Source organism: Xenopus laevis, chromosome 4L (assembly GCF_017654675.1).
Source record: "Xenopus laevis strain J_2021 chromosome 4L, Xenopus_laevis_v10.1, whole genome shotgun sequence".
NCBI lineage: Eukaryota > Metazoa > Chordata > Amphibia > Anura > Pipidae > Xenopus > Xenopus laevis.
This window is the reverse complement of record NC_054377.1, coordinates 96,981,914-96,994,716: the sequence shown is the minus strand read 5'-3', so window position 1 is coordinate 96,994,716 and position 12,803 is coordinate 96,981,914. Positions and strand designations below refer to the sequence as shown.

Here is a 12,803-nt window from a genome sequence, read left to right as displayed (position 1 = left end):
TGTGGATTGGTATCCTAAAGGATGCTCTCTTTGGCAGTTGCTTTCAAGCAAGGAATGAAGAAAATAAGCACCTACACTGAGGCCACTGGGAGCAACATCCGATGGGATGGTGAGCAACGTGGTGCTCGTGAACCACTGATTGGGGATCACTGCTGTAAAAAGACGTGCTGACAAGGGAATTGGACTATATTCTATCCCTGATCCATATCTGCTGTAATGGATCTGGACCACATGAGGCATTGAAACCCTAAAAGAAGAACCTTTCAACTCCCCAAGCTGTCACATTGTGTTGCCTTTGCTAGCACCTGTGACTGTATCTGACATTTACCAACTCGTAACTCAAGTGCTTGTATTTCAACCCTGTGGCTTTTTATATTACAAAGAACGTTGCTCTTTGCTTTGTTGGAGTACTTTATTTTATTAAAGTCACAACAGAAATGCAGTCCAACTACATCTCCCCTTCATAGCTTCCATTTATCGAAGGCCCGTCCTCAGTCAGGCTTCAGCTATTACTGCCGCCTGAGGCGGCGTTGGAAATGACGCCCCCCACCCGTCGCACTTGCCTCCTCATTGAGCTGGACAATGGCAATTTTTGGTTCAGGATTCAGCCTTTTTCAGCAGCATTCGGACTCGGCCGAATCCTTCTCCCTGGCCAAACCGATTCCTAATTTTGCATATGCCATTTAGGGGCTGGGAGGGAAATCATGTGTCTTTTTGTCACAAAACGAAGTAAACAATGTTTTCCCCTTCCCACCCCTAATTTGCATGTGCAAATAAGGATTCAGTTTAGTATTGGCAAAATTTTTTGTGAAGGATTTGGGGGTTTGACCGAATCCAGAATAGTGGATTTGGTGCATGCCTACTCTTAACTCTACCCAGTCCACAGTTGGCAGTATACATGGGCCATTGCTCCATCTGTCCCCCTAGGGTTGCCACCTGTTCGGTTTTGACCTGAACAGTTCAGTTTTCATAAGGCCTGTTTGGGTCTGGACTTTCTGTTCGGTTTTCAGCCTTATGAAAACCAAACAATAATCTGGCTAATACTGTACATGAATAACGTTTAAATACTAAGATACTCACCTTTTTTTATTATTACATATACAAAAAAAGCAAATCAATCAAAAATTCTGAACTTTCTGGATAACTGATTTCTGTATAATATAGATCTCATACCTGTAATTAAAGGATTGGGCTTAATCATCAAGCAGAATAGAGGGTTGCCATCTGTGTGGTTTTGAATTGAGCATCAACACTTTTAAATATTGGATAGAAATCCAGCCAGTTGTATCTAAGTGATGCAATAACCTTGCCCTGGTGTCATAACTCCACCATCATTATGCCCACCTCTGATGTCATCATGCCTGTTCCTACATCACTGCCCCACCCCATGTTATCTGCCCTGCCCCCCATGTTTGGGTTTTACAGGTCCACCTCTAGACATTTTGGGGGCCTGAAAAATAATTTGCTGTGGGGCCCAGTGATATCTAGTTAAGCCACTGGGTTTAGCCATCAAAAAAGGTGGCAACCCTTGTCCCCCCCCCTTGCAGGCTTGTGCCTTTGGGCAGGGGAGGCAGTTCTCCTGAGCCCAGTGGTTTTATGTTCTTAAGAGGGTGGCCTTGCTGTACTCATTTATCTAGGGCCCCTAGTGCTGTCAGTGAGCTGCAGATTGGAAATGGGAGGGTGAGCTGTAGTCCCTGCACCTTTTTTGTCCTACACAGATCTCAATACCACTCAACTCTTCACATGAGTTAAGTACCGGTAGACAGGGCCGCCATCAGGGGGGACAAGTGGCCCGGGCATGAAGGGGGGCCCGGCAGTGCTGCAGTTTTGAAAGAGCCGGCCCCCCTTACGAGCACCCGAGCAGTGCGGTCCCGAATGCGGAAGTGCCGAACAGCCGAAGGACCTGAAGCCACGAAAACAGCCGAAGCAGAAGTCCCGAAGCAGCGAAAAGACCCAAAGTCACGAAAACTTCCGAAATTGAAGTCCTGAAGTGGCAAAAAGACCAGAAGTCCTGAAGCCATGAGTTCAATTCTACTGAACACCATTTTGTGTTTTTTTTTTTATCCCCTGGCCACCAATGTATTATTTAAATATTCTATAGGCCCCTGCCATGTATGTTTTTTTTTTTAAATAAAAAAAATTTGGGGCCCCAATTTCTTTTGACTTGTAAGGGGGGGTGACCTGGCGCCAATGTTTTTTTAAAAAAAATTTCTTTGGGGCCCAAATTTTTTTTAACTTGTAAAGGGGGCCCTAGCAACAATGATTTTTTAAAAAAAACTTTTATGGGGGGGCCTGGCGACAATGTTTTTTTTTTTAAACTTATAAGGGGGCCCTGACCATCAATAACTTTTTATAACTTTTGTGTGGGGGGGTTACTTTTTTAGCGCTGATGTCTGCGTGGTCTTTTAACTGTGGTGTGGAGTGGGTGGGGCTTGGGCACCAGTGTGGGTGGGGCCTAGGGGGCCCCAAAAATTTTGTTGTACGCACCCTGATTTCTAATGGCGGCCCTGCCGGTCTAGGATAAAAAAAAATACATTAAAGGGGAAGTTGAACTATTATTAATAACATAGCTCAAAACATCAATTGGCAAGTGGCAACTGATTGCTCTACCAACTACGATGTTGCTCATCCCTCCCTATGATAATCTTTCAGGCGCCAGTGCCATTCAGTATCCACATACTACAGCGGTGACTTATTGAAACAACCACAAAACTTGCCGCCTGCACAGCGCTTCTAGCCCGCTTATGAGCTAATCTCGCGAGATTTCATTCAGTACCAGCCTCCCGCCTGCTCTGGCGCTGCTGCCCTGTCTGTTTTTTTTTTTTTTGTTTAGCTTTAAAAAAAAAGAAAAAGAATCTCCCTCGGCAACCAATTAGCAACTGCAACAACACACCGGAAGCGGAAGAGGTCGAATACTATTATCACAGACGGATTGCAGGAAGGACCTACTGGAGAATTGTTTTGCGGTAAGTAAAATGTTATCGGTCTTGAGTCCGGTCGCGGTTTGTTAGTCACCCACTCTTTATCCACTGGTAGATCCCTGTCTTTTGTCTGCTCCGCAGCTGTGACCTTGCAGTAGAAGTGTCAGACATTTCAAGCAGCCTTTTCATAATCACAGGAGGGATCACATTCATTGGTTACACTCACAGAAAGCAGCTTTCATTGATTGAATCTATTTAAGCAGCTAAAGTCTCCATTGTCCTGTTGTTTTTGCTAAATGTCTGCTTTTAGTGACAGCACATATCTTTCATATTTGTGGAATGCACTGTTTTTATCACCTATATTTGTAATACTGCTAACATCCATAACATTTGGTTACATAGAATAACTGATGTGGTAAATGTAATATGTTATCGAGAGGGGCTGAAAACTGAACATGGAGATTTTGTATCAAGGGTTAAACCTCACAGTTAGCAAAATCTTGTTAAAGCTTTTCATGTCCAAGGAGCTACATTGATCTCTGAATTTATTTATGAGCAGGAATTAACATATAGTTCTTCAATGGGTTGTTCGATTTTACATTATATTTAGTATGATGTAGAGAGTGAACTTCTGAGAAAATTTGCAATTGGTTTTCATTTTTTATTATTTGTGGTTTTTGAGTTATTTAGCTTTTTATTCAGCTGTTCTCTAGTTTGCAGTTTCAGCAATCTGGTTGCTAGGGGCCAAATTACCTTAGCAACCATGCATTGATTTAAATAAGAGATTGGAATATGAATCTCTGGTTGCTAGGATTCTAACTTATGCTCCCCATAGATGCGACGATTCTTCTTGCCGAACGACCGATTTTAGGGAAGCCCGACCAATCCTTCGAAATTATCGTGCAGTTAGTGGGATTCGAACGATCGTACATCTTACTATTTTTCAGCCGACATCTGTCAGGAAATTGATCGGCCAGGTCAAAAAATCTTTGTCGGTCCCAGAGCAATCTATCTATGTTTGCAGGGCCAAGCAGGCAGCTCCCCTTTGTTTTCCTGGCAAATTGGTCTTTTTAGTTGATGGACAATTCGTACGATCGTTCTGAGAAGATTGTGGTCTCACGATCAGGATCTGATCTTTTAAAAATCTCAACATCTATGGCCAGCTTTACCCTAGCAACCGTGCATTGATTTGAATCAGAGACTGGATTATGAATAGGAGAAGACCTGCACAGAAAGATGATTAATAAAAAGTAGCAATACATTTGTAGCTTTACAGAGCATTTTTTTAGATGGGGTCACTGACCCTCTATTTGAAAACTAGAAAGAGTTCGGTGAAGAAGGCAAATAATAAAATAATAAAAAAATAAAAAAAGTCATTCTATAACATACTAAAAGTTCACTTTAAGCGATACTGACACGTTCTTAAATAAATCATAGGAATGTGTCAGTATCAAGTAAATGCTGCACCCGTAATTGTTCCCCGAAAAGCCCCCCGAACCATCAATAGATCTTCCAGGTTGCTTCAGTGACGCTGGGCTGGGGGCGGATCGATCCTTCCATGGGCTGAATTCCTGTTTTTATTCGTAATCAGCCTATGGAAGGATGGCGCTGCCCCCAGCCCAGCGTCCCTGAGATGGCTCAGAAGGTTATTTAGCAGTGTCGGAAGGTCGGGTGAATGCAGCTTTGTGGGGGGCTTTGATGGGAACAATTGCGGGTGCAGCATTTACTTGATACTGACACGTTCCTATGAACTTTTCAATTGGCTTCATTTTTCATCACATTAAAAGTCAATTTTTGGGGAAGTATAAACAATTTTATGAGTCTATTCCCAACTGGAGGAGCATTAAATAGCTTAATCATTGAATTATTAAACTAGTTGATGACTGACTACACTGTTAAGAGATTATGGAAGCTGATGGTAATGTGAGCGGAAGACTTTTCTTTGATTTTTCTTCCCTGTGTTTTGTTTTTCTTTGTTTTCTATGTATTTATGATTTTACTTTTGGTTTCCTTTTATTTGTTATTCTCTCTAAATACGTTTGATTTCTGAGTTTATATAGTGAAGTACCCCCTCTTGTAAAATTTAAGGATATTATAAGTTACCGAGGAGTTTCCTGACCATATAAAAACACGAGGCCGAAGGCAACCATGCATTGATTTAAATAAGAGATTGGAATATGAATCTCTGGTTGCTAGGATTCTAACTTATGCTCCCCATAGATGTGACGATTCTTCTTGCCGAACGACCGATTTTAGGGAAGCCCGACCAATCCTTCGAAATTATCGTGCAGTTAGTGGGATTCGAACGATCGTACATCTTACTATTTTTCAGCCGACATCTGTCAGGAAATTGATCGGCCAGGTCAAAAAATCTTTGTCGGTCCCAGAGCAATCTATCTATGTTTTGCAGGGCCAAGCAGGCAGCTCCCCTTTGTTTTCCTGGCAAATTGGTCTTTTTAGTTGATGGACAATTCGTACGATCGTTCTGAGAAGATTGTGGTCTCACGATCAGGATCTGATCTTTTAAAAATCTCAACATCTATGGCCAGCTTTACCCTAGCAACCGTGCATTGATTTGAATCAGAGACTGGATTATGAATAGGAGAAGACCTGCACAGAAAGATGATTAATAAAAAGTAGCAATAGCAATACATTTGTAGCTTTACAGAGCATTTTTTTAGATGGGGTCACTGACCCTCTATTTGAAAACTAGAAAGAGTTCGGTGAAGAAGGCAAATAATAAAATAATAATAAAAAAATAAAAAAAGTCATTCTATAACATACTAAAAGTTCACTTTAAGCGATACTGACACGTTCTTAAATAAATCATAGGAATGTGTCAGTATCAAGTAAATGCTGCACCCGTAATTGTTCCCCGAAAAGCCCCCCGAACCATCAATAGATCTTCCAGGTTGCTTCAGTGACGCTGGGCTGGGGGCGGATCGTTCCTTCCATGGGCTGAATTCCTGTTTTTATTCGTAATCAGCCTATGGAAGGATGGCGCTGCCCCCAGCCCAGCGTCACTGAGATGGCTCAGAAGGTTATTTAGCAGTGTCGGAAGGTCGGGTGAATGCAGCTTTGTGGGGGGCTTTGATGGGAACAATTGCGGGTGCAGCATTTACTTGATACTGACACGTTCCTATGAACTTTTCAATTGGCTTCATTTTTCATCACATTAAAAGTCAATTTTTGGGGAAGTATAAACAATTTTATGAGTCTATTCCCAACTGGAGGAGCATTAAATAGCTTAATCATTGAATTATTAAACTCGTTGATGACTGACTACACTGTTAAGAGATTATGGAAGCTGATGGTAATGTGAGCGGAAGACTTCTCTTTGATTTTTCTTCCCTGTGTTTTGTTTTTCTTTGTTTTCTATGTATTTATGATTTTACTTTTGGTTTCCTTTTATTTGTTATTCTCTCTAAATACGTTTGATTTCTGAGTTTATATAGTGAAGTACCCCCTCTTGTAAAATATAAGGATATTATAAGTTACCGAGGAGTTTCCTGACCATATAAAAACACGAGGCCGAAGGCCGAGTGTTTTTATACAGGTCATGGAACTCCGAGGGAAATTCTAATATCCTCATATTTTGCAACTGGGGGTACTTTATTTATTATAATACACAAGTTTCAGTGAGTCATATGACAGAAATGACATCAGAACTCACCGTTTATAACTGATGACATCAGAACTCACCGTTTATAAGGATATAATTTACAAGATATTCATGGTTTTTGTGTATTATATAACTATAACTACAATTGGAATTGATAATTTAGATTGGGTGTTATCATACTGTGGTATTGTATTAATGTATGATCTGTTGGACTAACCATTTCTTGATTGTCTTATATGTCATTTGACAATGTGATCATTGTACTGAAAATTGTTGTTAAAAAATAAAAGTCAATTATAAGGTGAACGACCCCTTTAAGTATACTAAATATTGTGTTAACTAGGGATGCACTGAATCCACTATTTTGGATTCGACCGATCCCCGAATTCTTTGCGAAAGATTGGGCCCAATACCGAACCGAAACTGAATCCAAATTTGCATATGCAAATTAGGGGTGGGAAGGGAAAAACAGTTTTTACTTCCTTGTTTTGTGACAAAAAGTCACACAATTTCCCTCTCCACCCCTAATTTGCATATACAAATTTGGTTTCAGTTCTGCTGAATCTGAATCCTGCTGAAAAAGGCAGAATCTTGCCCGAATCCCGAACCGAATCCTGGATTCGGTGCATCTCTAATGTAAACATTCAGGAGAATTTATTGTTATAATTTGCTTATTTTTATGGTCTGTATATCTTTCTATGTGCTCTCATATTAGTAAGTCAGCACATTGAAAAAGGATATAAGGCTTGTAGTCTAGTCAAAATGTGATGATTTAGGGTGTGTATGCACTGGATTTTTTTCTATGGCATCTCCATGTATTACAAATGTATTTTTAGACATCATAGCACTTCCATGCTAGAGCACAATTTTTTGGGTAATAATCACAGGTCTGTGGTTAATTTTGACAATTCTCTTTGCCATTAGTAGTAAGCAACCCATGGTAAATCATGTAATTTTTACTCCATGTTTGTAGATGAGAATAGCATGTTTGTGGTGCCACAGTGATTATACCAAAGATGGAGTAGCTTCATTGTCCCCGTTTGCTCTGTTTTTGCATATTGTTTTTTATATCTAGTATGGATTACCAGAATACAGCCCCCTCCCTTCATCCCTTGTTGTGACTGTTTAGTTATCTGGGGCCCATTATGCAAAGGTATTATTTGTGTACTGGCAATCAAATTATTGCCTTGGAATGAACTAATACATGGAGTCCTTTTAGTTTCCCCGTTTAACTAAAGTGTGTAATGCCTCTTTAAAAGTAAGACTTTTTTAATCCAGTACAATGAATAGCGCTTCCTGAATTAATATATGGGGTATTGATTAGGCTTGGCGTTCACTACAATGTTAAAGGGGTGGTTTGACTTAGTCAACTTTTAGTATGTTGTAGAGAGTGATATTCTGAGACCATTCGCAATTGTTTTTCATTTTTTATTTTTTGTGGCTTTTGAGTTATTTAGCTTTTTATTCTGCAGCTCTCTAGTTTGCAGTTTCAGCAATCTGGTTGCTAGGGGCCAAATAACCTTAGCAACCATGCATTGATTTATGATTGGAATATGAATAGGAGATTGACCATAATTTAAAGGAGAATGAAACCCTAAAGGAGAATGAAACCCTTCCATTTAAGCTAATAATTCTGAAGAGGAACCCCTCCCGAACCACATCAGCTTGTCCCCCCCCCCCCCGAATAATGCTCATTCACCTTACATATTGACAAAAAGCAGAGTTCAAATGCACCATCTCTTTCATCTTCTTTAAAGGGGATTTGTCACCATAAGAGGGAACTCCGAATTCTTTTCTGTTGCGTTTGTGAAGCAAAATAAACTTAATTTAACCTTCAATTATTTATATCTATAATACACAAAAGCCATGAATATCTTGTAAATTATATCCTTATAAACGGTGAGTAGTGATGTAATTTCTGTCACATGACTCACTAAAATTTGTGTATTATAATAAATAAAGTACCCCCAGTTGTAAAATATGAGGATATTAGAAGTTACCTCGGAGTTCCATGACCTTCGGCCTCGTGTTTTTATATGGTCATGAAACTCCTCGGTAACTTATAATATCCTTATATTTTACAAGAGGGGGTACTTTATTCACTATATATATTATAACTTCAGTCTTGGAATAACACAGTCCCAGCAAGCAGGCAGGTGCCATATTGTGGACACTGTTGTTAAGGCAAGCCAGTAAAATCTTGTTTGTATACCAGAACAGGGAACCTGATGCACATGCCCATGCAGTGGCTACACAATTATCGGCAGTGAAGTGGGAGGGGGGAATGTGAAAGTGCAGTGACATCTAGGAAGCGTTGAATCGAAAATGAAAGTATGCCTAAAGGTGGCCATACACGGGCATATTAAAGCTGGCAATTCGTCATCTTATCTGCCTGTGTGTGGTGGTTTCCGATGGGTCTCCCCCCCCCCCCCGTTGGGGCCCATTCTCTTAACCCGATATCGCCCTGCCATTAGTGGGCACATTGGGGAACAATCCGCTTATTTGGTGACCTCGCCAAACGAGCGGATCCTATCCTGTATGGCTACTTTAGGCATATAGGCTGATTGACAGCTGAGATTTTTAAATATCTTTATAATGGGTATAGGAGTGTTAATAAAAAAAAAAAAAAGCGTTTAATGTGTAATTTGAAAAGGACTTTTATTATGCACTTTTTTATGTTTGGGTGACAGGTCCCCTTTAACCAGTGATTGCTGAAATTGAGCATGCACAGTTGAAGCCAGGTCCGGATCAGCTTCAACTACAGGTGCTCAGTGCTGGCAGTTGCTTATAGCAGAAGATTTAGCTGCTTGCAGTGGTGCCTGTAAACTCTGCTGCGCTGCTCTGCTGCTCTGCTGCGCTGCTCTGCTTCTTGTGAAAGTCTGATGGGAACAGGGCATTATTAGAGGGCCAAGCTGGTGTACTTCAGGGGAGGGTAGAAGAAGACTTCCCAGGAACACAAACTTATATTTAAAGGTTTTGTTCAGTACTTGTGGTCATAGGTTACTTTGTTTTTTACTTTTTGTCTTATTTCTCTGCAATGTTGCAAGCCATTTTCCTCTATTCATATTAACTTTGAAAAGGTCAGTTGCTGCTGATTCACATATTATATTTTTGTAACCCCAGAAGGATAAATCTCCCTGAACGCTTCAGGGCCAGCACTGTAAAATTTTTGGCTGCAACTTCTCATTAAACATCCACCTATCATTTGATACCTCTACACAGCAGCTGTTACTGAGCCTCTCAACCCTCTGTGACAGTTGTGCTTAAGCTGACACACAAGAGACATTTTCTGGTTGGTCCTTGCTTCTCCGTTACTGCACTAGCCTTCAACACCGTAACTGTTCTTTCTTTTAGATAAAAGGCTGAAAAGAATTCATGGAGCTTACTGAACTTCCTAGAGGCCTTAGCACACTCCTTCAGAGTCAGGATATTATTCCAGGTAAGCAGCAACTGGAAAACATTTACATAAAATGATACTAAAGTACAACTTGAGATGATGTGGAATCTTATATTCTAACAATTTTCAAATTCACACCAGAAAACCTAGCCAGCTGTACAGAATTGTTCATGAACTCATCTTAAGACTGTTAGTAGCAGTTTGCTTTTGCCATTTTTTTTTATATTCAACAAATTCCTACATCCTGATATTTTACATAGAAGCCTTGTAATTGATGTGTTCTTGGAAATCTCATTATTTTAAGCTGTATATGAACAAGGTTGTTCATTTACAGACTGCAATTTTTTGACTCGCAATTTGACATCTTAAATGAGAAGGTTATTCTTAGTCTCTGTTTCATTTGTTTATTGTCATGATCAAATCATTTAGTCATTTCAAAGCATGTTGGAATATAGGGTGACAGGGATTTGTTTCCATTTTAATTATGTATTAAATATATATGAAGTAAGGAAAGCACAGAATACATGAGAAAATGAAATAGGGGGGGTGGAGTGTCTGCACATCTTGCAGCAAAATGACAGTACATTGAGCATCATTATTAATAAATGGTGACAGGTTTTTGTATTTGTTAGGCAATGCCTTTTATCCAAATGCTTAGCCATTTACCCAGGACAGAAAAAAATGGAACCAGCCCAATTTACCAAAGGCAAACCTGGGAGCACAAAATAAATGGCACCAGCCCATTTGTGCACTTCTTTATATACCAGTCCATAGGCTTGGTTTGGGCGTTGCAAAGGAATTGTCAAATTATGTTCTGTGCCTGATGTCTGAGAAAATAGGCCCAATTTTGCCCGCTGCATAGGAAGGTGAAGGCCAAAAACCATTGTTTTTATGGCCAGCAGTTATTCAACATGTTGTTCAGCTTTATACTTTGATCAGAACCTTAAGCGCTACCTTTTATTTTCCTGAAGGAATATGCAGATCAATTTTATCATTTTTGCTTGATATGGTTAGTACTGTTTATTAGAAGATTTGACACTGACTTTTTTTTGTGACAGTTGAGGTATACTGAAAGCAAGCTGGATGTGGCCACTGGAAGCAGCACTGTTTTTGACACCACCATGGACACTAAAAAAGCACCAAGCAGTGCAACTCGTAAAATAAGCCGCAAAGGTAAGTACTGGAGCATTTCTGAAACGGTTGAAAAGTCGTTAATTTGTATTCATTGAGGATTCATTTTCTGACTGCTTCTGGAAAAGAAATGAAAATAGTTGTGTTAGCAACACCAAAAATATGCAGTACTACTGCTTGCTGGACTTGAACTGATATGAAACTGACATTCTGTTTCAGTGGAAACTCAAAAGAATATATAATTCTATAATTCGTGAAAATGGTTCATTTTTGGGCTGGACACACATCTGTAGTTCCTGAGTAACAAGGTAGCACCTTAGGTAGGAGTCACAGTGAAGTCCAATACACAGATATCTGAAAATTGAATTGAAAATTCAAATTTTCGAGTTTTTTTTTATGGTCAAAACTGTCAAATTCAACTAGGGAGTTATTCAAATTCGATTTGAGTTTTTTTAAAAATTCGAATTTGATTTTTGGGATTTATCATACTAATAAAATCGAGTTTTCGTGTCGATTCTACTCATCTGACTTTCAAAAGTGCGATTTTTATTAATAATTTTCTAATGGTCGAATTTCGAGTTCATGGGAGTTTATTGGAGTTTTAAAAGACCCACATGAATTTTAAATTATACCCTTGATAAATGTACCTCCCCGTGTGCACATTTCAAATTCCATATCTATGTTCCAGGTTTGCTCCCACTTACAGATGACATTATCTTTTACATATCCCTGTCTAGAATGACAGCTTTTGTTATAATATCTTGGAACGTTTTTGTGCCAAATTTCAGATCTAATAAATTTTACAATTGTCCTTTTTTAGTACTGTAAAACATTACTAGACAGTGCTAGGCATATAATTTATGATATTTCAGCCCTTTTTGGTATAGTAATACTTATATTTCCTGCAGCCACAACTGTGGAAAGAGAGCAGACCTCTCTGTCAGAGAAGAGCCTGTTATACGTCCAACAAACCATGCCCCACCCTCTGTACTTCAACACCTGTCACTCCAAATTTCCATACTTTTTTACTTTTCAGGATTGGCTTTATAGTAGGGATGCGTTTAATACAGGATTTGGTAAGAGGTTTGCCTGTTTTTTTGTTTTTTTTTTTGGAGGTTTTGCATTCTGCCAAATCCAGAGTGTTGTCCTTAACTGAATCTAAACCTTTGTCATATGACTGTAAAGCTCTGGGCAACTGACTGGGCAACTGACTGGGGGCAGCTGGGAAATTAACAAAATATCTAGCCCCATGTCAGATTTCAAAATTGAATATAAAAAAATCTGTTTGCTCTTTTGAGAAATGGATTTCAGTTCAGCATTCTGCTGGAGTAGCAGTATTAACTGATTTACTTTGAAAAAATTTTTTTTTCCCATGACAGTATCCCTTTAATGTTCGTGTCTCTGGTGTTTCAGTCTGGCAACTCAGTAATTCAGGTGCAGACTGTAAACTGTTACAATTTTCCAACATTTAGTTGATACATTTTTCAGCAGCATCTCTGGCGTATATAGTGAATAAAGTACCCCCTCTTGTAAAATATAAGGATATTATAAGTTACCGAGGAGTTTCATGACCATATAAAAACATGAGGCCGAAGGCCGAGTGTTTTTATACAGGTCATGGAACTCCTCGGTAACTTCTAATATCCTCATATTTTGCAACTGGGGGTACTTTATTTATTATAATACACGAATTTCATTGAGTCATGTGACAGAAATGATGTCAGAACTCACC

The 12,803-nt window shown here is 39.4% G+C and overlaps 1 protein-coding gene across 3 annotated transcripts in view; it reads left to right on the top strand.

Annotated features, from left to right (window-relative positions):
• Positions 1-2,827: 2,827 nt before the first annotated feature.
• cep350.L (centrosomal protein 350kDa L homeolog) overlaps positions 2,828-12,803 on the top strand; it is a 54,589-nt gene continuing 44,613 nt past the window's right edge. For all 3 annotated transcript variants that reach the window (XM_041590520.1, XM_018258517.2, XM_041590519.1), the window contains exons 1-3: positions 2,828-2,966; positions 9,898-9,982; positions 10,999-11,113. In XM_041590520.1, coding sequence (XP_041446454.1) covers positions 11,062-11,113 — 52 coding nt within the window. In that variant the 5' untranslated portion in view covers positions 2,828-2,966; positions 9,898-9,982; positions 10,999-11,061. The remainder of the gene's footprint in view (positions 2,967-9,897; positions 9,983-10,998; positions 11,114-12,803) is intronic.